Source organism: Monopterus albus, unplaced genomic scaffold, assembly GCF_001952655.1.
Source record: "Monopterus albus unplaced genomic scaffold, M_albus_1.0 scaffold260.1, whole genome shotgun sequence".
NCBI lineage: Eukaryota > Metazoa > Chordata > Actinopteri > Synbranchiformes > Synbranchidae > Monopterus > Monopterus albus.
The window spans coordinates 1,089,129-1,114,835 of record NW_018128140.1 but is presented as its reverse complement, the minus strand read 5'-3'; the positions used below and the strand labels follow the sequence as shown (position 1 = coordinate 1,114,835).

Below are 25,707 nucleotides of genomic sequence, written 5' to 3'. Positions count from 1 at the left end.
TGTTGATTAAGTGGTGTGTATCTAAGAACATTCTGACATGACATCTAGTGACATGTCATGACATTAAACATAAGAAAATATTATGATTACAATTACGGTTAAACATATCATAATAATAACAATAATCATCCTGCCTGCTGACAGTCAAACTTTAGTATCTCGTTATCCTTGGCCATATGCACCCTGCAAAAAACTCATGAGAATGACTAAGCATTTAACAGCCTACCTAGACATCCTGTCTCCACTAAACATTTCTAATACAACAAGTATCTACCCAATTTCTATCTGACTAAAAAAATACCTAACAGCCCATTCTCACAAACACCATGAACTCCTTCAAAGTCTTCACTACATACGAGTCTGTGAACTGCAAGCTGACTGGTTGGCAGAGGCATTTATCTGCAAAGCAGTAATTGTAGTTATTTGGTTAAAACACACTCATGGATGTCACATTATAATTAGTTCATCCAGTTTAAATAAGGATCAACTTGTGTTGGTCATACAGGTAACTCCTCCTCCTCCTGTCTGATTGGCCTGTTCTGCGAGATTGACAGAAAGTAGAGTCCCTCTGAGTCATGCTATAATGATAAGGGGGGTAGGATGCCTCACTCACCCTCTGACCTCTGTCTGAACCTCCATGCTTGCTCACCACACAGCTACCATGGCAATGAGGAGAAGGAGCTGCTAGACCGGAGGCCTTCAATCAGAGATGGACGAGACGTTTGTACTCAGAGGTGAGTCTGATCAGGCAGGTAGGAAGCATGTCGACAATATTTAGCATTTTCATGTAATATGACGTAATATTTTGTAATGCAGACTAAAGGAGCTAAAAATATTCTGATCTTTTATTTCTTAATTTATTAATTTTACTGTGTGAAGCACTAGACATTTACGCAAACATCACATATAAACAATAATGGAATAATAACTTTTATTCCCATTTTTAAGTGGAATAAAAAAATAAAAATTGCACGTTAAAACCAGTGAAGCTGCAGCCCAGCGAGGAGGCCATGAGAATGTTGGCTCATGTCAGCAGGGTCCGCCACCAACGCCACCAACGCGCCGTCTTCCTGGCAGCTGCCCAGCCTGACCACCTGATCCTGAGACGCACAGGTAGGAATAGAACTATCCATACCTGTTGCAGCCCAGATCTAGGGCACACACTTGGATTTGTTTTCTCTCAGCTCTCCATCTGAATCGACCTGAGGGCTTGGTTGGATCTGGAGCTCAGAGGTCATTCTCTGTGGACCGGGCAGCCAACCGTGTCAGGCCCACATCTCCCCAGTGCAGCCTTTTACCACAGCAAAACCTGGAGCCTAGTTCCACTCTCCAGAAGAAGTTGACCGATGAGAGTGTAGCACAGAGGGGGAGAAGAATTGGGAAGATGCATGTGATCGGTAGCTTCAGCAGTTCTGAGGAGGAGCTAGTGACCATGCCTGAATATACCAGCTGTGATGAGCCCGACAGTAAGTGGCTGCATACTAACAGCTGGCTGCATGAGGCTAGGTGACTTCATGCTAAAGCTCCAAACACAGGGTTCAGGGTTGTCTACATACTTTGGGCCAAAGGTAGATCTCCAAGGCTGTCAGACAGAAAACCTGCAAGTCAGAGCAGAGGCTCAAACAGACTGAACAATGAAGGGTTTCCTCTGTTGGAAGATGATTCAAGGTTCACTTACTGACTTTCTCTGCAGCTTTTAACTGGAACCCAGACTTGCTCAGGTGTCATCACGTGACCGCAGCACAGATGACACCTGACCAAGAAGGAACTGGAATATACTTTTAGAAGAATCTATCACATTGTCCATTACTGTATTAACACCATTTTTCTCATGCCTTCATCAGGTGAAACTCAAAGATCACCAGGTTTTTAAAAGGGACTGGTTCTCACCTGGGGAAAAGCCTCCAATCACAGGATGCCAGCAGCACCTCCATTAAGCAAGCACATGATGGTCACTGAGCTCAGATACTAAACAGAGCTCTTTCAGAGGGTAGACAGTATGCTGAGGCTGTGGTGAAGTTGTTTTGTCAACTACTGTTTCTAAGGATTGGTACAAACGTTTAATATTGCAGTGTTATGAAGACAGAGCCAGGTGAAGCTGATGAGAAAGGTTTAGTAGCATCTGTTCATGCATTCAAACATAATTCTGTCTGTCTGCATGTTTCTCTGTCCCCTAGCGGACAAACACTCATCTTCATAGGTGACGTCTAGGTGCAAGTCACCTTCAGTGGAAAACAAGAAGTTTCCCAGGAGTAAACTTGTAAGGATGCCTTCATTAGTGGGGCATGTGAAACAGAAAGAGCAGTTTGTGTTGTGTTACTCTGTCTCTGACGGTAACCAGCTCAGTGTCATAAGCCTCTTACAGCTGAACCCTGTGTCCCCCTCACTCTGGCTGAGCAGCTTAACCCTGCACTTCATCTCACAGGCACCAGAGGCTTCCTGCTCGAACACTGACAGATCCACAGTAGAACGTTACTTTTGGGGAGAAACATTACCAAAGTTCTGCTGGACTCTGCATTTGTATGGCTCTACTGTAGTCCTTTATGGTTCGATGTTCTGCATGGTCCCAGTGGTGGCTTTAAAGTTCCTAGGTGTTTTGTCACTGTTTGTTTGGATTCTGTTTTTATCCCACGGAGTTCCTGTAAGGCCCCCCATCTGTTCTGCTTTATGGTTCTTCCTCTGTTCTTTAGGGTTCTGTTCCTCAGACTTCTCTGTAGTTCTAAAAGGTACCATAACCTTGATGGTTCATTTAGTGGTCTACATGGTTTTGCCTCTGTTCTAAAGGCTCTGGGCTATACAGTTCCTTTGCTCTTCCTAGTGGTTCCCTGTCACTGTTAACACTGCTCTTTGGGGTTCTGTTTCAGTTCTGTTTAGTTTGTTCTGCTGTTCCATCAAGCCTCCGTCACAGCTCATGTTCTACATGGTTCTAAGACAGTTCTGTTGGGCTTTGTTTTGGTTCTCAGTGATCCAGTTGATTGGTTTCCTTTGTTGTTCCTATTGGTTGTCCTCTGTTCTGTATGGTTCTGATGCAATCCTGCACTGTTCAGTAAGGTTCCTTTTGTACTTTGTAAAGTTAGATTCTGTTGTTGTTCCACAGAGTCCTGCTGCTCTGTGGTGGTGTCCCAGGTTCACTGTTCTACATAGTACGACTACTGCAGTTGCTGCAGCTCATCTCACAGGAAATCAAGTGCCATGCTGACAAATTAATCTTTTGGCTCTGTGTGCCATTGGACCATAAGTCACCTGGTCAGAGATTATGAGCTGTGATTGGCTCAGAGGAATCTTGGCTCCTCCTCTCAGGTCTGGAGGTGACAAAGCAGTTTGGACTCTCTGCTGTCATCACCTTGAACACACCCAGACAGAAACAAGTACCAGGAGAACAGCTCTGGACCTTGGAGAATCCTGGAGAACCATTCTGCTAATGTGATTCAGATTAGAACAGAACACCTCCACCTGGCTGCTGTGGCACTGCTGGGCATCTCCACTTCTGTTCAATTGGATTAGAAGAGGAGAGTGTGGATTAGCAGCCTTCCTCGGGAGCCACTGCGGACATACAAGAACAGAAACAGACTGCAGGAGGCAACGCAGCTGTAGAGCAACCAGACGACAACATGTCTACACACCTGACAGAGAGGGCTGACCAGCAACACTACAACTATTGAGTCCCTGGTGATCTGGAGTGTCTGTGATTTCCTCTGTGATCTGATGGATTTTGGCGACTGTGATCTGGTTTAAAGGAGGAAGGAGAAGGGCTGAGTTTTGGCTGCAATGTTGCCAGCAACTCGCCAACTTCTACCAGCATTCAATTTACTGTTACACCTCCAAACTAACTGCTCATCAAGCAGCTCAGGGTGGCAGCAGGCTAACTCTTGGAGCTATCAGTTTGCAGTGAGGAGGTGGCTAGCGGTAAAAATGGAATCGGACAAAAACGTGGACTTGATGTTTGGACTTGCTTATTCTCATTACAGACAGGTATGAGCTGCTCTGCAGGCAGGGCTCAGGGCATATAGCACCCACAGACACATCCTCCACCTCTTCCTCCTCCTCCATGGCATTCAGACAGAGTTGTGAGTACAGCAGAGTGTGTGCTTAAAGCTGCTCTGACACAGGTATTTGTGTAAGGACGGATCACTGCTGGAGGATCCAGAACCACCTCCAGACCCCAGCTCCTTCACTTCTGTCCAGTGTTGCATTGTGGGACATCCTGGTGTATCAGTGCCACACTCAGAGGTTCAGTGATTTCAGGCTAGTCTTTGTACTGTAGTCATTTTTAGCATATTAAAGTCGCAGGATATTTGGGTTATCCTCAGAAACATCTTGTGTTGCAGGCATTCGCCGTGTTCGTTCCAGCTGGCTTCTCTCTCTGTTTGCTTTGGCTCAAACTCACACACGTGTCTTAGATGATTTATGTATAATTCAGGTTTATTTGGAGGCTGCTGCAGCTCACTCTGTTATCTCTATGTACTTGTTTCCCCGAATCTGTCCAAGTGGTGGAGAATATAACATTAGCACAACCCAAAGAACAGTGGACACACTAATGGGAAACTGTTGTTAGCAAACTGAACTCCTGTGGAAGTTCATAACATCACTGTGTTTCACCTGATTGTTATCTCAGTCCATCTTTTGTTTACAGCTACTGTGATGTTTGACCTCTGGATGTCTGCTCGCTAGGAGACATGGACAGCCAATGGTGGGATCATGGTTCCTGGCACGGCGAGCCTGCACCCATGTCCATGGTAGGACTAAGCCCCACCTGCACCATTAAGCCATTGGTCTAACCCCGCCCCCACCTGTTTGCCCTCACCGACTGAGCAGCTGCGCCCCAGGTGACACCAGCAGGGGAAACCGAAAACCGGCCAGCCTCTCCAAGCCACTAGACTACATTCACACTGCAGGCTGAAGTGGCCCAAATCCGACCTTTTTGCCCAAATGTGACCCATATCTGATTTCCTTATGACAGTGTGAACAGCACAAATCCGATTTTTTCAAATCAGGCCCAGGCCACTTTCATATGTGGTCCTAAATTGGATACATATCCGATGTTTTGCAATGCAACTTCAGTCTGAATGGCCATGTCGCATTTCATGCGATTTTTATGTCATTGATTTTTATTGTCACCCACACATTCCTCTGTACAGAGGTAGCAGCCACTGCTCCACAAAAGGCCATAAGCAATATTTGTGCTCTCCTTCTTCTTGATATTCTTCCTCTTATTATTTCTTTATTTCAATTGCACATTAACTGGTACATCGCTACGCACATGCTATCACGAGCCGCATCCATTTTTATTTTTGCAAACACAGTACGCTGCATCTGACGTCACGTCCTCTTCTGTGCATGCGGGTCACCTCAGGGCCGTATACCGTTCACACATCAGACAGATGGCAGTCGCATTTAAATGACAGTGTGAACAACAGCGCAAAAAAATCGGATTTTGGCAAAAAATCCGATCTGAGCATTAGTGTGAACAGTTGCACCAGACTGTGTTGTGTGGGGCACATGGGTCAGAGCAGGAAGATTATTGGCTGGAGCAGCGGGTTTTGGCACCTGCAGCAGCACTGAGCTAAATGAAGAACCAGGATGACGAGGTTCTACTCTGTTGTCCTCCTCTGAGTGATGATGTCACAGCTCTAATCAGGCGCTAGTACGCCACCTGATCAGTGGGCCAGTCAGCTTCTTGTTCTCCTCCTCTGTTCCGATTACCTTGTGTGGTTTCATATGCTGTTATTTTTTTCTGGTTCCTCCTCATTCCACCTTCTCCTTCACCTGTGTGACATCACTCGAGTTACCTTTAGAACCTGTGCGATATCTTCACCTGATCTCACAGATCTGTCATCATCAGTGCGTCGTCATGCACAGTTAAACTAAACACTCTAGGCCTGTTTACTGTTCTTTAAGAAACACAATTAAGAGTCTTAATAATAATAATAAATATTTGCAAATCTATTCTCTATCTTCTGAAATTGGCAACTAATGCAGGATTTACATAGTAAGCATAACAGATACAAGATCTCTTTAGTAACAAACAAAAACAAAAGCAGCAAATCTCAGCATTTGCTGCTTAAAGTGCCTTAGATTTTGTTACTTATTCATCTACTTTATATTTCATTTGTATTGTGTGGCATTCATGTGGATGGCAAAGTAAGAATTTCATTGTACACAGAAACATGTTTCCTAACTCTGCTTATGACAAATAAACACTTTAACTTTTGAAACAACAGTGTTTGTGCTAAAAATATAACAGGTACTACTGAATAATGAGCAGCCGTTAGTTCAGTCCAAACAGCAGGACTTAACATTAAATGTAAAAAAGTGAAAATATTTAGAGAAGATTAAGTTTACTAAATACAGTTGCACTTACCCTGAAACATTCTGGTGTCAGCAGGTTAAATGTCTTTAAATGTTTATTGTTGGAGTGTGAGGTGTTGTGTGGAACTTTGATTCACCTGAACAGCAGCAAGCACAGTGAGAATAATTAAAATTAGAAAGAAAAGCTTTGTTAAAAATATTAAATAAAACTGCTGTTTCTTGTTGCTGTTGCTAAGCAACCATGTGTTTAACTCCTCAGCAACCAGTCACATGGCAACTGTCCAAGGATGGAGAGCATCTGATTGGTCAAATCCTACTGAACAAGAGGATGAAGGATGGGACAGTTCCTGTAGATACAGGAGCGCTGTTGGGTCTCAAGGTGGCAAACTCTTCTTCTTCTACTACTTAAAAAAATCTCTTCTTATATTTATGCTTCCCTAACCTCAAGCTATATTAGCGCCTTGCTCATGGGTGGTGTGTTTTCAGGTTGTCGGGGGGAAAATGACGGAGTCTGGACACCTCTGTGCGTTCATCACCAAAGTGAAGAGAGGAAGTCTGGCTGACACGGTGGGACACCTGAGGCCAGGTAAATAGTCATCATCATGTAGTTATGTAGCAGTGATCTCTTGCTCTGTTTGAAATCTGGACTGAACAGTGATTCTGCTGGCCAAATAAATATAACTCAAGTATCTGTCACTTTGTTGTGACCTCTTTTGTCCCAGTCAGGCTCCAGTAGGAGTGATGACTGTTTTTTCAGTGATCAGATAGTTCAGTATTTGGGTGGTTGATCCTCTGAAGTAGCACAGGTTACCATGGTAGTGAACTTGGTTACCATTGTGATCTGCTGAGTTAAAACTGTTTCATGACACCTCTAAACCTGAGTTAAGCCCAAAGAGCTGATAACTGATCTGGCTTTGTGGTCCGACCCTGAGAGAGAATCACACGGACCACAGCTGGTCACATGATACGATCAGAACCATCAACCTTCTTTTTCTAATATAGGTGATCAGGTTCTGGAGTGGAACGGCCATGTTCTACAGGGAGCCACATTTAATGAAGTTTATAACATCATCCTGGAGTCCAAGTCAGAACCACAGGTGGAGCTGGTGGTGTCCCGTCCCATCAGGTGAGTCCAAGGTCACACACTGAGTCTGTGTTTCAGACACTAATGGGGAGTCTTGGAAATATGACAGAAAGGTTTCTACTATGTTATTGTGGATCAGAGAGTTGACTTTAGCTATGGAACAAGAAAAAACTGTAGGTGTTTTTTTTTTAATGTGAACACATTTTACGCTTTTCTGATGCTGAGTTAAGGTGAAGGGCAGGAAACACAGCACTTACCAAAATTAGAGTTCTGAGAAAGTACTTCACTTAAAACATCTGATCCGCCCAGCAGTCAGCAGCACTGATGGCCAAAGTAACAGCCTGACCTGAAGGACACAAAACCATCCTGATGCTCTACTGAGAACCAGAACTTCTGTTAGAATGCTCTGTTAACAGATTTGTGATGTTTGTTCCTCAGAGACATTTCCAGAGCAGCCGACAGCTCCCGCGTCCAGCTGGACTCCAGTGAGTGTATTACACAACACATCCACCACAGAGATGCTCCGGGTGTCCTGCTCAAATGTCGGAGGGACACATCTCTGTCCTTGCATAGACACTAATAGAATACAGCCTCATTATCTTTGGCTCATGTGCCACTTTGGTAAATCATTAAAAGACACTGACCATCCGCTCTGACACTATGAACACTGCAAGTAATAAAATAAAGTGACTATTGATTCTGTTATAACTCAGCCATTTTCCAGTTTCACAAACTAAATGACACTGTTTTCCCTGTCTTCATTCCTGTTCAGGTTCCAGTTCCTTTGACTTGCAGAAAGTTGGTCCATCCATCTCCGTCATGTCTCCCATGAGTCCCAGCATTCTGTCAGGACTGGTCTCTGTAAGTTAACCCAGCCTGCACTGCGTGGCCACACAGCCAATCAGCTGTCAGTTAACAGCCATTTCCATGGTGATGTGTGTTTTTCAGACTGTGAACAGGCGTCCTCTGGTTCCCAGAATTCAGGTAAACTGTAGAAAAATTCTCTTCACTTTTATTTGTATAGCGCCAAATTACATCAAAAATCATCTCAGGGCACTTTCCATAGTGAGGTCTAGACCTTAGTATTATTATTAAAGCAGAGAAGAGTGAGACATCTGTCAGCTCTACCTATCTTTACTCTGTAGTTGTTAGTTCACTGCCCTGGGGCCTGTTCTTCATACATGGGTTCACAAGGTAGTTGGTAACTTTGTTCACAGTTTCACATGATGCTGGACATGTTGGTTCCTTCAAAGTCTTGTAGGACTTGTCATAGCAACATGTCCGTAACCTCAAAGCTGCTGTTTGGTCTGGTGTACAATCCATTAGTTATAGACCTAGGCTGAGGGTTGTCCCATGATGTTGAGCTTCCCTCCTCTCCTCTGTCTCCCCATCCATCTATACACCACCACTACCGGTCACTAACTGTCTCCTCTCTCCCGTAGTGTGTCCTCTCTCTCTCTCCCTGCAGAAAGGTAGCCCTGGCCCTGGCCAGCTCTACATTTCTGATGAGCAGTCACCGGCCACATCGACCTGACCAGTGTTTGATTGTTTGTTGTTGTTTATTGTAAATGGTAAATGGACTGTATTTATATAGCACATTTTTCCACAGTGTGTTGCGCTGGCCAAAGCGCTTTACAGGAGATGATACACCATTCACACACAACATTCACACACCGATGACGACAGGCTGTCACACAACGGCGCTAGTCAAGCCACCAGGAGCAATTCAGGGTTCAGTGTCATGCTCAGGGACACTTAGGCATGCGGGGAGACTGGGAGTCGAACCACCAACTTGCTGGTCAGGAGACGACTGCCCTACCTCGTGAGCCCCATAGTGTCTTGTTGCTTTTCTTCTTTTCTCTCTCTTCTATCCACTCACCCCAACTGGTCGAGGCAGAAGGCCGCCCACCAAGAGCAGGGCTCTGTCGGAGGTTTCTTCTGTTAAAGGGAGTTTTTCCTCCCCACTGTTGCCAAGTGCTGCTCAGGGGAGTTTGTTGGGTTTTTCCTTTGTAATAATAATATTAAGGTCTAGACTCTCTTCAGACCTTAGAACTGTGCACGAACTGTGCATGAGCTTAACTTGTGACTAAAACTGCAGTTTCCCACAGAATTACATTCTATTTGGGGCAGTAGGGTGGTCACACTTTTTTCTTTAATTAAATATAGTAACGCTATAGTGCTGTTCATCTGACTTGTCCCTTCTGTATTAGCTATCCCAGAGCAGCAGCGTGTTGGCTGCTCACCTCCTCCCACATTTCTCTCTTCTTGACCATCTGCTTCAGCAGCACTGTTTCAAACCAATAAATATTCTAAGCAAATCAGTTGCACTGACTGGAATGATCAGTGCTCCCATTTGTGTTCTATATTCCCCTGGACTGAGGGGAAAAACATTCAGCATCAGACTTTGTGAAGTGGCATTAAAGAGCCCATAGCTGCTCATTTTGCTTGTTTCCAGCCATTTAATGTGTAATCTTGGGCACCTCTAGATTATCTTGGCACACCTCATAACTCCAAATAGTCTGGTTTTATCATTCTGAAATAATTAGAAAGCCTCTTGCTAAAAACAAGAGGATAGTTTGTGAACATGCACAACTCCTGTTGCCAGTGTGGTTGCAAGTGGACAGCACAACGAACAGCAACATCACATGCAGCAGACACACTTGCCTCGAGCAGTCAAAACAAACAGGTCCTGTGCTCCGGAATCTAGCGTTGATCAGCTGATCATGCACCACCATGGGGGCTTCATTGGCTGGCTGCTTGTAGGTTAGACCCGTTCAGGTAAAACAGTGAGTCCCTGTACAGGAACATTCACGGACATGCAGTAATCTCAGGCCCTGTATTTTTCTCCACATCCTCTGGTCACAGTGCAGCAGCAGAAGGGAAAATATATCTACAAAACCAGGAGCAGTCAAAAAATTTGGGTTTTACAATGGCACCGGTGGCTGTCTTTTTTTTTTTTTTTTTTTTAAATGAGCTTTATTCAGCAGTTCAGCCCCCAGCTTCCTCAGTCCACATGTCAAACCGTCCCGTCGGTGTGTGAATGGGCAAATATAGTGTAAAGTGCTTTGCTTCACTGTGTAAGTCCAGTCTAGTCCAGCTCTGTAGCCTGTATGGTTCAGCTCTTTGTTTTGGATTGTCTTCTCTTCAGTGTGTTTCCTCCACTGCTCTGCAGATTCTCCTCCAGTGGTCTGGGGTTCTTCTGCTGTTCTCCGGGGTCCCTCTTTGGAGGCTTCTGTGTTTTATGTTGTTGTCCTGATTTAATATCTGTTTTCTTACAGCTAAAGCTCTGGTATGATAAAGTTGGTCATCAGCTGATTGTCACCGTTCTTGGTGCCAAAGATCTTCCTGTTCGAGATGATGGCCGACCCAGGAACCCTTATGTCAAGATCTGCTTCCTGCCAGACAGAAGGTAAATTGAGAAACCAGTCAGCATCCAGACTTTTATGGACATATGATGGCAGGTGATAATAGGAGCATGCGCTAGTGTAGGTGTACATGTCAAACGTTATTATCTCTGTGGCCCAGTGTTCTCTGGTTTCTCCTCTATGATATCTGAGGTTCTGCTGTAGAACCACTGACTGTATATATGATGGACAGTGTGACGGCTCCCAGAAGTGAGGCCACAATGACTTGATCACATCCTGGTGGCTGGTTACACTATAGGTCAGAAACCCTGCCTCCCCATGTTATTGGATGGGACATGAGCCAAACTGGAAACTAAAAGTACAACTCAAACACATTTTTCCCAGAGGTGATTTTTGTTGTATTTTGTAGATACAGTATTATCAGGCTGATGTGTGTACAAGTGGTCTTTTTTCTGGTTAGTTTGTTTTTAATTAGTTATTTGATGGTATAAAAAGAGGTGTGTTTCAGGTGAGTTGACAGCTTTGATTGGCGGCCTGATGCTGTCATGCCACCTCTGGTCAGTAATGTGCAGAATCTGGTTACAAAAAGCAAGATGGCAGCTGCTGAATTCATGATATTTTAGCTTCACTTTTGCACAGTCGAGGGAAGTGGTGACACATTGTCCATATTTTATGTACAGCATGTGTGTAGAAGCTTCATGTTCTCTGGTCTGGGGCCTGTACCATGAAGCGAGATCAGTGGCTTATTCATCTAACTTTGGGCTCAGCTCAGGTTTTCCAGTACCACAAAGCTGGCTCACTTTTTAAAATCCTGACAGGGACAGTCTACACTGTCCCTGTCAGTCTAATAAACAGATATTTCTATAGAGCAGTCATATTGTTGTGCTGTTTCAGACTTTCATGGGTCTAGTTTCTAACAGACTGAGGGAGTCTACAGCCTCTGTGATGATCAATGCTGGGCTTTACATGCACAGATTATTTGATTCCCGACTGAATTCCTGTGTCAGTGTTTTTACAGGCTCCATCACTGCAGCTCAGAATAACATGAAGACGCTGATGATAATTGCTCTCCTATTAGAAGAACGATCCAGACACTGTTAAATGTCTGGATCATTGTACAGTCATTTACACGACTGTAAATGAACGTTAGACTTTGGGTATAACTCCTCATCTCTGCTCTGGCTGCACAAACTGTCGGGTCTTTTACTGACAGGTTTAATATTTGAAAGTTATTCCCAGCGTTTCTACAGCTTCTTATTCTGTTCTAGTCATGTGACCGCAGCCTGTTGTTCGCCATAACATCAGGTTTTGCTCTGGCAGTATATAAGTTTCCCTGCAGGTATCACTGCTCCATCTCATATTATATTCAATACTTCATCCATGGTTCTGACGATGTCGCTTCTAATTAACAACTTCGCCCCTTTCACATGAACATGCTCGTACACTGACAAAAAACCCAGACAGGGTCAGTTGATCACCGGCGTTGTGGTACCGGCCAATGTTTGGCTCAGTAAAGCCAGATAACCCCAATAGAGCCAGACTAAATTGGACTCGCTTTGAGGTACAGGCCTCTGGTTCTTTATAACTACTTGTGAGTGCAGTTCTGTGGCTGGCCTTTGATTGTGCCTTCTGCTTGCAGCGATAAGAGTAAGCGGAGGACAAAAACACTGAAGAAGTCAGTGGAACCTCGGTGGAACCAGACCTTCATGTACTCGCCAGTTCACCAGTGGGAGTTCAGAGAACGGAAGTTAGAGGTGACGGTCTGGGATCAGGCGCGGGTCAGAGAGGAGGAGAGCCAGTTCCTGGGAGAGGTCACAACACATGGAGAACTTGCAGAACCTTACATCAGATGTAGTGCTCTTGAAGGAAACACCCAGTGAAAGTCCATGTTCTCTGTGTGTTCAGGTCCTGATAGAACTGGTCTCAGCTCTGCTGGACGATCAGCCTCACTGGTACAAACTGCAGCTTCATGACCTTTCCTCTGTGCCGCTGCCCAACACCTCCCCCTACCCGCAGAGGAGAGGACTGCAGCCTGAAGTCCCTCAGGCCAGCAGGAGGCTGCAGAGTGAGACTGCTACGACACCACACGCTGATACCGCGCGCTGATAATAGACAGTAATACCACACGCTGATTAATACCACACGCACACGCTGATAATAGACGGTAATACCACACACTGATAATACACGATAATACCGCACGCTGATAACAGTAATATTGCATGCTGATACTAGACCAGGGGTGTCAGACATACAGCCCGTGGGCCAGGTCAGGCCCGCTGGGGGGTTCAATCCGGCCTGCACGATGAATTTTGAAAGTGAAAATATGCATAAAAGACATGAACTTAATAAAATGCTATTCCTAAATTATCCACCAGAGTAGAAGAAGGGCACAACTAGTCTACCTGGTAGACTGTACCTAACCTGGAGAAAAGTGGATATAGAGTGCAGACTTTTCGAAGAAAAATGGACCACTTCCTATTTATTCACAGAGATAAATGGGAAGCCTGTGTGCTTGGTGTGTCATCAAGTTTCGGTGCTCAAGGAATATAATATTCGGCGCCACTGTGAGACTCATCGTGGTGAAAAATATGACATCTTGCAAGGACAACTGAGAAAAGATAAGATAAATGAATTGCTGGTGGGTCTGAGGAAACGGCCGTCCTGTTTTCATCGGGAGCCGAGAGGTCAGTGAAGCAGCAGTAAAAGCCAGCTACCTAATTGCTAATGAAATTGCAACAGTATCAAAGCCGTTTTTCGATGGTGAGTTCGTCATGATGAAGGCTGCAGAACTCATGTGTCCTGAGAAGCCTCAAGCTTTTGCCAACATTTGTCTGATGAGGAATACTATGGCGGAAAGGATTTCAGAACTATCATAACACAAAGACAAGTCATCTCTTGCATTTGCTATTGCAATTAATGAGAGCACTGACATTACAGACGTTGCTCAACTGGCCATGTTTATTCGTGGAAACTCTGACCGTGACTGAAGAGTTCCTTGAGTTGGTGCCTATGATGGACACAACAACAGCTGAGGACATTTTTTGCTCTGTGGTTGGAGGGCTGGACAGAGTCGGAGTGGATTGGTCCTGCGCCGTCAGCCTGGCTACAGACGGTGCGCCATCAATGATGGGAAGAAAAGCAGGTGTTGTGACAAAATTCAGAGAGTAAGTACACGTCACTAATGGAGGCGATAGTACAGAGGTGGTTGTCCGAACTGTTACTTTCATCCGAATCAGAGGCCTGAATCATCGTCAGTCTGACCGCCTTCTCAGTGACAGTCACGTTTTATCAGTATCTCTTGCCAGGATAACTCAAATTAACAGCCCTGGCTGCAAAAATGTTGTGCATGTTTAGGACAACCTACCTTTGTGAACAAGTTTTCTCAGCAATGAACATCAATATTACACAATTATTGTTATTTATAGGTAATTATGCTATGATTGTGCTGGTCCGGCCCACTTGACATCTATTAGGCTGTATGTGGCCCCTGAACTAAAATGAGTTTGACACCCCTGGTACAGGTATGTCATCTGGACCAACAGCCTTTCCACTCTTCATTCTCCTCAGAGCCTTCCTCACCTCATCCTTTCTAATCTTTGCTACTTCCTGCTCTACAATAGTCACCTCTTCCCCCCTTCTTTCCCTCTCATTTTCCTCATTCTGATCTGCAATGTGATGCAGATTTGAAGGACAAATTTGCCTCAGTGGGCTTGGACACATTTTATCAGTATCTTGCCAGGATACCCCAAATTAACAGTGCTGGCTGCAAAAATTTTGTGCATGTTTGGGACAACCTACCTTTATGGACAGGTTTTCTCAGTAATGAACATCAATAAAACAAAATTGTGGTCAAGGCTCACACACAAGCACTTAAATGACATTCTGAGATTGGCTGCTACTCAGGACATGACGCCTGATGTTGATGCACTTGTGCAGACCAAAAGATGCCAAGTTTCAGGAGCCAAAACAAAGTAGTCTAGACATGACTAACTCCTTCAAAATGCTGCTTCAGACACTGATTGCACTTAAAGAAAACAGTTTTGTGAAAATGAATCCTTGCTGTAGAAATACTGTAGTTAAAAATGTGCAATTTAATGTAAGCCAACAGCTTCACTACAAAAGAGTTTGGTTTGATGGAATCCTATTGTTCATGCAATGCCATAAATTTTAAAGTGCAATACTATATTTTTCAGTTCCAAATATCTGTGGCTGGGTTTTTGTATTTGTACAAACACTGTGGCCAGTTGTAATGCACGCATGTAAATGATAATCAGAAGCATATTGCACATGTTTGTTGTAATAAATCTGAGGTTGTTGCTGATATGTTTTGTAAAAGGATATTTAATTAAATAAGATTTTCCTAATGTACTTGTACTTCTTTGCACGAAAACAAAGGAAAAACATGGAATTATTGTTATTTATAGGTAATTATGCTATGATTGTGCTGGTCCAGCCCACTTGACATCTAATTAGACTGTATTTGGACTCTATTGGTCAGTGTAGGTGTTTTTAAATTGGTTCTATTGTTGATTATTGTATTTATGGTTTTGATTGTTTAAATGTTTAATGTACTGATTCTAGACAGTGATACCGCACGCAGGTACTAGACAGCAATACTACACGCTGATACAAACAGCGATACTACATGCTCATACAATATGCTGATACTGTCCTTTGATGTTTACTCAGTAAGACCTAGGTGTGTGTGTGTGTGTGTGTGTGTGTGTGTGTGTTATGGCTGCTGACTATTTGTAGCTAATGTTAACACTTAGGGCTTTTCTCCTTGTGATGCTAAGCTAATGGTATAACCTCAGTTGTTTTCGTACCTGTTCCATGTATGAGTGTCGGATTAGTTTAGCTTGCTGTAGAGGATTAAAGAGGAGCTGTTTACAGGCTTAAACGTCCTCTCTCTCCCCCTCTCTCTGCAGGGTCTCAGAGGATCAGTGACAGTGAGTTTTCAGACTACGACTGTGAAGATGGCATTGGGGTGATATCAGGTGAACATGTCCTGCTGCTCAGTATTAATGCTTGATCAGAGCAGAAGATATCAAGGTGTTATTCCTGGAGAAACAGCTGCTTTCAGAAATAGTTTTCTACCAACACAGGGCTCTCCTGGAAAATAAAACTACGGTGGAGTACATCTTAGTCTGTTTCACTGTGATAAAACTGGTCTGACCGGGTCCCTGTCTAAGTTCATGGGTTTATTCCTGCGGTTTTCTTTACACCCACAGCTCCTCCCTCTCAGTACAGGAGCAGGTGATATTGTCCGATCACTGCTCTCGAGCCAACATGGTTAGGATGAGGACACGGTCACCAAGCCAACCACCTCCTCACAGGTAACAAGCTGTTTGTGCAGGTAAAAATCTCCCCTAGTGACACAGCAGCATGAGTACAGAAAACAACATGCCAGGTCCCAATGTGAGAGGAGCTGAATAGTTTGTTTCAGAAACTGGAAAGAAGACAAGGTAGATGTATAGGAAAGAAGAGACAGGTACAGATATGAGTTGATTGTAATTAAACAAGAATGGATGAGGTGCTATATGATAGAAATCAGAGAGGGTGGAAAAAGCTTTTCACATCCATCAGATTCATGTAAAAGTCTCATTTTGCGATCCTTCAATGTCATTCTGTCTTCATTTCTGACCCCTGACCTTTGACCTTGACTGACCTCTCTGACTGCTGACCTTTGATTTCTGGGTGCCAGTGGTAACCCTTTGTACCTGGAGGATGCTGTGTGGTTGCTGCGAGGCTCCAAACTGAGGCGAGCGTACTCTAACGCTGGCCAGTACAACAGCTTTGACAGGTAACCATGGAAACACACTTGACCTGGGTCACCTGGACAACAGCCAGTCAGCTCAGTCTGCACACAGTATAGTGTATTTATATGTTTAAGAAGCTATTCCTTATAAATCAATAAACAATAAGAAGCAGGTATTAGATACACCTGTCCTGTCAGGTAAACCCCACCCTCTGCTGCTTTTGGATCAAACAACATATAGCAAAGACTGTATGAACATGTTTGCACCAACTCTGATCCATGTCTGAACCAGGACCCAAATTTGGACTGAATGTTGTTCTGGTGCTGAGTTAGTACTGCTTGTAGCATTAGTATAATTTTTTGTACTTTGTATATTATGGTTATAGTATTAAATGCAAACCTAATCAAAGTACTGTATAGGCTTTAGTACTGGTTTCTGGTACTGGCTGTTCAGTATTACTAGTTAGTCCTGGTTGTAGTGCAAGTTTGGTAACTGACTGTAGTAGTTGTAGTCTTGGTTGTGCTACTGGTCTTATTGGTTTTATTAGTCCTTGTACTCATAATTATACAGGTTTAGTAATGTTGTGCTGTAGGTTAAAGTTCTGGCTTTAACACTTGTTGTACTTGAACTAATGGTTGGACTTGTAGTACTGCTTGTAGACTAGTTTGCCTTGGTCATAGTACCAGTTTGATTGCTGGATGTAAAACAATTTGTAGTATAGGTTATAATATCGTTTGTGGTTCTGTTTGGAGTACTTGTCGTAGCAAAGTTTGTAGTACTTTTCTGTCTGCTTCTGTGTATTTAGGAGGTTATTCAGGTATTGCAACTCCAGGATGAATATTTGCAGTAGTACTTGCAGTACTATTAGCTGCAGTAATTGTAGGATAAAAGTCATCACATCTCATCTTCATGTGTGCTTTTAAGATATTTGAATGGTCCAAACCACACTCCCTGGACAAACTACACGATAAATGGGAGCTGTGAGGACTACAGGTCAGCCCCGAGGGTTATGGGTGATGTAGTGTTAGAGGATGAAGTCGACTTTAGAGTCATTATGTTCTGGAGTTCTTATGCCTTTCTGTTCCTCAGTCAGGACTTCATCCCAGACTTCCCCTATGAACCTGATGCCTACAACAAGGAACTCCTGAGGTAAACTGACAGTTTGACTTTATCCAGGTTTACAGGTATAGATATAAGGGACAGTAGTAGCGCCTCAGGCTAACTTAACTTTTCATCTTTCCATCCAAATGATTGGTCCGCCTCAATAGAGAGTACACCAAGTTTAAATTTGTGTCCTTTTCAGTTCACCTCTGGAGTCCAAACTCCTGAGGACAAGAGGACACAGTACATTCAGTTTGTTTCTGAGACAGCAGGGCTCTTATATGATATATATGATATCTCCACCTCAGCTGGACATGCACCTGTTCTGTGACAGAATCATTTCAACTCAAAGGTCCACTTACATCATTTTTTGATCTAACTGGCATTAAACACAGCTGAGGTTGATGGGATTGTCATTAGTTTTGCATGTATTTTGTCATAAACCAAAATATTGGACAATTCCTAATGTTTAACATTCTCCATGTGAAATGCATGCTGGGATACTTGTCTAAAGCCAGTTCCTAAATGTTCCTGATACAACAGGAGGAGTGAGACCTCATCAGCAGCAGGTCAAACCGTTGACAATAAGGTTGATGTTGTCTGTACCATCAAAGTCATCAGAACTTTCATTTCTTTCCCAATATCCTTTGCTGCCTCTGCTCTTTCACCAATACCTTCTGGGAAATGCAGTGGCAAATTCTAAACTTATACCTGCATCGTCCCCATTACGTATGACCAGGTGACCTGCTGACAGCTGCATGATCATCACAGTGATGTTACTGACTAACCCCTCCAGCAGGTGCTGTGGTTGTCATGGTGATGTGCAGGTACAGTCGGGTGATGGACTGGCATGACTACTACAGTTGTTCTCACTCAGCTGACCAGCGAGCGATGGTGGACCGACCTCTCTACACACGTTCACACTCCACTGACAGAGCTGACTATGATCACTCGACCCCTGAACTTTGACCTTGTTTCTTTCTAGTAAGGTTGGGAATTTGAGTCCTTTTTCTTTATAACAGGATGAACCCAAGTCCAACAGGAATGTCAGTCTTCAACCGCCGAGCACGCCAGTTGCCTGTCATCCCGACCAGAGGAGCTCCAGACAGAAGTATGTGTGTTAGCTACCTGCCAGTCAGCTGCTGGCAGTGTTCACATGATCAACAGTTACAGTACCTGTGCTGTTCATACTTTGTGTTTTAAAAGGAAGAACTCAAACTGTAGACACACATTCTGAAACATTTAGTTGATTAAAAACCTTGAGAAGTGATTTTAAAGATGGTTTGGAGTTTACACTCTTGGGTTTGTTGGGCAGGTTGTTCATGGTTGTAAGGAAATAATTGTACGGTGATGGATTTGGGGTCTCTAAGTATTAAAAGAGAGAGACCAAGTGAGGATCTTAGATCTGAATGCAGCTTGTCTGGGGCATTGAAAAGGTCTTCGTATTATCAGAATTCAGCTGAAGTTAACATGTGATGTCTGTTCAGACTTGTATATAGCTGTGTATCATTTGCATAAAGGTTAAAGCAAATGCTTGTGAATAGGCATTTGGGTTGTAGCAGTCTAACAGTGAGTTGTCTTTCAGTTGGAGAGGAACCCTGTGACACTGTGCAGACAGGTACAGACTAATTTGTGTTTAATCTACCTGTTGAACTTTGTAGTATTTAGCAGTATTCCAGCACTGATTTGCTTGAAGTAGACCAAGTATTTTCAGCTTGAACTGGCTACAGATCAACTACTACAAAAGTGTTGTCATGGCTTGTGACAAACAGTAGTGTCACTGAATATTGGTAGAAGTGAAAACAGCTATGTGATTGGTCAGATTTTGAAATGTCATGTGGCCATTCATTACCCCATTGTCGGTCTTTCATTCGTTTTTCTGATCTTTTTCATTTCCTCTTAAATCTTATGCTCTTCATAGTTTTGGCCAAGCCCGCTGCAGGAGTACAAGCAGCAACAGTAGCTCCTCCCACTACCCACAAACAAGCCCCTCTCCCTGTAAAGTACCAGCTACCTCCTCTCATACAAATTCAAGCCCCACTTCCATTTGGACCCACCTTAACCCATGCACCTCTTGCACCGACACCCACCTCTGGACCTGTAGCTCCCCCTGCACATGTACCCGCATTCTCACCTGCACCTCCTCCTGCATATTCAAGCCCCACTTCCATTTGGACCCACCTTAACCCATGCACCTCTTGCACCGACACCCACCTCTGGACCTGTAGCTCCCCCTGCACATGTACCCGCATTCTCACCTGCACCTCCCCCTGCATCCACATCTGTACCTCTATCTGCGCCTGTACCTGTTTCTCCACCTGTATCTGTGCCTGCACCTCACTATGTACTAGCCACAATGCCATCTCCTGTAGTCCAGTCACAGCTGCCTCCAGAACCTATCCTGCCCCCTGCACTTGCTCCATCACCAGCCCCGGCCCCGCAGACTCCAGGTACGTACATCACTGGTTTGACATGTCTGTAGCTGTAAACCAGTAGGTCAGTCCAGCTGGTGATTCTGCAATTGTATAGATCCTGGACGAAAGTACCATTTTTTGCTTTTATCCTGACTGTGTGAGAATGAATGTATCTTCTCTGATCCTATTTCATTTGAGGACACATGTCCCCTATCAATATTCACACACATTTCTGTGAACAAGCGTTAAACAAGCGTTACCCCCCCCCCCAAAGTAATCCTGCTTTAAATACAAGTTGCGCAACTGTACTTTCATCTCTACTCAGAATTAAAATCACCCTTAATGGCCAAGTATGTTTGAACATATAGGAATTTGACTCCGGTACAGAGGCTAAAGCCCACTGCTGTGTCACACAAATTGTGAGGTAAACACATATTTCTGTTATGCAGATGTGTGTAAGGATTGTAATGGTTCTTCACGCTACACTTCTAGTCATATAACCCAATCTTGGCCAAGCCACTACCAACGTGTGTGGCTTGGTCAATACTGGTGACAGAGACTGCTCTTAAGTGATCAATGCAGAAGTGTGTATCCTGAAGTTGCTGCACTGGGTGAGCTCTAAATCTGTACTTTTTGTTGTCCTACCTCCTCCTTTAAAGTCCCTTATAAGTCATCTTAGCTTTAGAGATGGCCTTATTTCCTCAGTTGTGGTAACTCAGTTCATTGAAGTCCTACCGAGACTTTTTGGGATTTTAGTGTACACCTCAATTTGTTTTTAACTCTGTCGCCTGACATCACAGGCCTTGCCTGTTTCTATCCGTTTAAAAATGCCTCCACTCACTTCTCCACCAGACTACGCAGGATGTCTCCAGTTAAAACCGAACATGATTGAACTGGAAAATTGAATTTCTTCACTCCACCAGATCCAAGAGGACAAGCGTTTCCGGCACTCATTGGCACCCAGGAGCTCCTGTGTCCCTGCTGACAGCATTGTGTTCCCCTGTCCTGGCCTATCTACTATGACAGTGTCAGAGCCACTGGTCTCTGAACCAAACCAGGAGGATGATCTCTGGCCCAGATTGGGTGATAAATCCAAAGTGAAAAACTGCTCCAGACCCACTGTTTCCACACCCTGGACTGTAGTTAGGGGCTCACGGAAGTGAGGTGGGTATGCCTTGCATTCCCTTCTCCCTCATAGGTTTGAGGTCTTGGGTACACTCGATAACCATCTACCTGCCACCGGTCTGCCCAACACGGTCGTTGAGACACTCCAGCCAAGCTCTGAAGCCAGTTGCCTCACATCTCCCCACTTAACACAGAGAGCTACCCAGTACTGGCTCAGCTCCTCAGGCCCGCAGGCGTGGCAATTCTCATAAATTGGGTTAACTGAATTTTATTTAATATGACAATTATGTAGACTAAATGTTTAGGCTAGACTATAGAAGTGACAAACAGAACTAAGTGCCAACCAACCCTTTGACCTCCTCAGCTGCTAGAAAGGAAAAGATTGTGGGTTTTTCATTCCTTTCTTAGTTTTCCTCACTCTAGGCATGATGTGTGGGTATAGCACAGGTCAAGCTAACTCGGCATCCTGCAGCAGGCACTGTACTTTTGCCCCCCGCGGACTCTCCTGTAACTTAGACCTTGTAAATACTGTATGCACTCAAACATATAAAATTGGAAAAAAGCATCTTTTTTTTTTAACTTTACACACTAAAGTCACAAAATGGAGTGATGATTTGATTTAAGTCTCATAACCTTAACTTCTGTGGTAACAGAGAATTGGGTCTGTGGTACAACCCCCCTCCCCCGGTACTTTCGTCCCGGATCTCACCTATATGTTATTCTTCGTCATCACCTTTCATTCATTTGTTCATCTTTGTTACCTCATGCTGATGTCATCACACATGTTCATGTCAGAACCAGACAGACGCTCAGCAACACCTGGAGGGACCAGAAAAGGCAAGTCAGTCTTAGGTGGATGTGATGGTGTGTTCAGGTGATCCTCACCCACTCATAAACTCATGAACTCAGGTGTTGGTGTCCAAGTGTGTGTTGAGGTGTTTATGATGAGTACCGGTTTGCTGTCAGATGGATCACCTGAACAGTTCTGAATCTTAAGTGCCTTTGAGGTCTGACCAATCTCTCTCTCTGCCATGAATGCAGAGGTCACATGGGAGGACCAACAGAAGAAAAGAGCCATTGGTATGGTACCACCTGGTAGCCCCACCCACCTGCAGACCAGTAGCCCCTAGATCATGTGCCATGTTAGTCACCTGAATCTGTGACTAGGTGTTTCTTAAAGTGGAGCAGTTACAGTTGCTTTGGTTGTCCTGTCTCTGCCACTTCATTCATGCATCTGTTTACTCATCCAGTCATTGGTTCATCCAGTAATTCATCCATCCAACTTCTCCTGGTGTGTTTGATTTAATTATGAATGATTTCTTCTTGGCTTGACTTTAATTTTACCTATCAATGCATCCTAGGTCTGGGTATATTACTACTACTCCTCCTTCTACTACTGCTACTCAATAATAATAATAATAACAATGGAGAGTTGTAAACATAGTGCAGTGGTGCAGTGGGTAGAGCAGTCATCTCCCCAAGTTGGCCATGAAGGTGGCGTGTATGCATGCAGTGGCCCAGGGCCCTCGGCTCCAAAACAAAATTTTGTTGTACGTGTCACAATGTTACAATGACAATAAAATAAAGCTGCTGCTTCTTCTTCTAAACTGTTTGATTTTAAGGTTTACGTACCTACTAATTCAAATGTGAATAGATTTCTCTTAGGGCACATTTGTGTTAACGTTGACTGTCAGGCTGGGGGTTGCAAACATAATTAGGCTAATTATTTACATTACAGGGTTCCTTTTAACCTTATTCATAGCAGTTCACTACCAGCCTAAAGATCTCCGTATGGATTTATTATTTGTGGATTTCATTGCACTTAAATTGAGTCAAATGTAAATACGCAGCCCTAATCCATGCATTGATTTACCCATCTGCCCAGTCCCTCCATCTATCTGTTCATCTCTCTCATCCTAGTCTTTGTCATTTAAAGTGTTTCTCAGTCTTATGTTTGGTTGAGCTTCTCCTTTTGTGTCATCCATCCATTGTTTTGTTTTCAAGAGGAGGCGTTACCACCGTGCCATGGGTATGGATCCCATGTCACTGTGACTCGAAACCTCTTGTCTGATCTGGCTGAAGTTTGTTTCTCCTGTTTTCATCTGGTCAGGAGATTCTCTGGTTTTCCTTTGTCTTAGTTGTTGTTACAGTAAACCTTCAGAGTGAAGCTCGGTTCTGCTGTTTATGAATTAAGAAAATCATATATGTCGCATTTGATCCCTGATGACTCTCTCCGATATCAGCATGATGTCATCGAGTCAGAGCTGTGTTCGGGAGAGGAACGCAGTTTTTTTTTTTCATGTTGTGATGTCACTTTTAAATGTTAAACTTTATCATTGCAACATGTACAATGAAATGTAAAATTTATCAGAGAATTTCCTGTGTGTAAGCTGTGTCTGAACATGTACATCTTTCTATACATTACCACAGGACCCAGTGACACCACTGTCCAACACAGTGATGTCACTGTCCAACCAAAACTGACATCAGTGTTGTAATAAACTAACTCTCTCCTCTGACTCTGCAGGTGTGATAGAGGATCATTCAAAGGTGAACAGGCTGAAACATGTCCTCAGCATTTTACACAATACATACTGTACCAATGATGTCGCTCACCTGTCCTCCCTCTGTGACTCCAGATGAGGGCCAACCTGTCCTTTAAATCATCAAACAGCGATGTGTCGGCCATTTCCAATAGCCGATCTGTGCACAGCATCAGGTGAGACCAGGAACCGATCAGACATCCCCTACCAGTCAGCCTTATTCAAAAAAGCTCATTATAATTAACTCACTGATACACACACGGAAATGTTTTTAGTAAAAGCTTATAGATTAATTTAACACATGTAAATCAAAACCGAGTACAGGTACGTTTGAACCCTGAAGGCCAAGCAAAGCACAGACAATGAACCATAGTGTCCCTGGCGAGATGCAAAGTGTTGTTAGTGTCCATTTGGTTTTCCCTTCGTTTTCTACCAAAGTGCCTCCTTGTGCTTGTACGTACCTACTAATTCAAATGTGAATAGATTTCTCTTAGGGCACATTTGTGTTAACGTTGACTGTCAGGCTGGGGGTTGCAAACATAATTAGGCTAATTATTTACATTACAGGGTTCCTTTTAACCTTATTCATAGCAGTTCACTACCAGCCTAAAGATCTCCGTATTGATTTATTATTTGTGGATTTCATTGCACTTAAATTGAGTCAAATGTAAATACGCAGCCCTAATCCATGCATTGATTTACCCATCTGCCCAGTCCCTCCATCTATCTGTTCATCTCTCTCATCCTAGTCTTTGTCATTTAAAGTGTTTCTCAGTCTTATGTTTGGTTGAGCTTCTCCTTTTGTGTCATCCATCCATTGTTTTGTTTTCAAGAGGAGGCGTTACCACCGTGCCATGGGTATGGATCCCATGTCACTGTGACTCGAAACCTCTTGTCTGATCTGGCTGAAGTTTGTTTCTCCTGTTTTCATCTGGTCAGGAGATTCTCTGGTTTTCCTTTGTCTTAGTTGTTGTTACAGTAAACCTTCAGAGTGAAGCTCGGTTCTGCTGTTTATGAATTAAGAAAATCATATATGTCGCATTTGATCCCTGATGACTCTCTCCGATATCAGCATGATGTCATCGAGTCAGAGCTGTGTTCGGGAGAGGAACGCAGTTTTTTTTTTTCATGTTGTGATGTCACTTTTAAATGTTAAACTTTATCATTGCAACATGTACAATGAAATGTAAAATTTATCAGAGAATTTCCTGTGTGTAAGCTGTGTCTGAACATGTACATCTTTCTATACATTACCACAGGACCCAGTGACACCACTGTCCAACACAGTGATGTCACTGTCCAACCAAAACTGACATCAGTGTTGTAATAAACTAACTCTCTCCTCTGACTCTGCAGGTGTGATAGAGGATCATTCAAAGGTGAACAGGCTGAAACATGTCCTCAGCATTTTACACAATACATACTGTACCAATGATGTCGCTCACCTGTCCTCCCTCTGTGACTCCAGATGAGGGCCAACCTGTCCTTTAAATCATCAAACAGCGATGTGTCGGCCATTTCCAATGCCTCCGATAGCCGATCTGTGCACAGCATCAGGTGAGACCAGGAACCGATCAGACATCCCCTACCAGTCAGCCTTATTCAAAAAAGCTCATTATAATTAACTCACTGATACACACACGGAAATGTTTTTAGTAAAAGCTTATAGATTAATTTAACACATGTAAATCAAAACCGAGTACAGGTACGTTTGAACCCTGAAGGCCAAGCAAAGCACAGACAATGAACCATAGTGTCCCTGGCGAGATGCAAAGTGTTGTTAGTGTCCATTTGGTTTTCCCTTCGTTTTCTACCAAAGTGCCTCCTTGTGCTTGATGGGCTGAAATTAGTCGGCCCGATTCGGATCCTTTGTGGCGCGCACACAAACTAAAAAGCAAGGCAGAGAAATGTGAGGAAAGTTTAGCTGAATATGACAAAATGTGTAATGATTTAGAATTGCTGACTATATCTTTAAATAATTGCAATATAAATATATAAATATAA

General features: G+C 43.7%; 1 protein-coding gene across 1 annotated transcript in view; it reads left to right on the top strand.

Annotated features, from left to right (window-relative positions):
* Positions 1-25,707, top strand: part of rims2b (regulating synaptic membrane exocytosis 2b) — a 46,309-nt gene that overhangs the window by 9,883 nt on the left and 10,719 nt on the right. Inside the window, exons 3-21 of the mRNA XM_020621535.1 lie at positions 657-734; positions 1,037-1,113; positions 1,185-1,466; positions 4,672-4,736; positions 6,569-6,688; positions 6,796-6,895; positions 7,312-7,435; positions 7,832-7,878; positions 8,166-8,248; positions 8,291-8,377; positions 10,672-10,802; positions 12,398-12,569; positions 12,664-12,823; positions 15,690-15,774; positions 15,993-16,097; positions 18,644-18,732; positions 19,994-20,071; positions 23,688-23,710; positions 23,800-23,879. Of these exons, the coding sequence (XP_020477191.1) occupies positions 657-734; positions 1,037-1,113; positions 1,185-1,466; positions 4,672-4,736; positions 6,569-6,688; positions 6,796-6,895; positions 7,312-7,435; positions 7,832-7,878; positions 8,166-8,248; positions 8,291-8,377; positions 10,672-10,802; positions 12,398-12,569; positions 12,664-12,823; positions 15,690-15,774; positions 15,993-16,097; positions 18,644-18,732; positions 19,994-20,071; positions 23,688-23,710; positions 23,800-23,879 (1,986 nt within the window). The remainder of the gene's footprint in view (positions 1-656; positions 735-1,036; positions 1,114-1,184; positions 1,467-4,671; positions 4,737-6,568; positions 6,689-6,795; positions 6,896-7,311; positions 7,436-7,831; positions 7,879-8,165; positions 8,249-8,290; positions 8,378-10,671; positions 10,803-12,397; positions 12,570-12,663; positions 12,824-15,689; positions 15,775-15,992; positions 16,098-18,643; positions 18,733-19,993; positions 20,072-23,687; positions 23,711-23,799; positions 23,880-25,707) is intronic.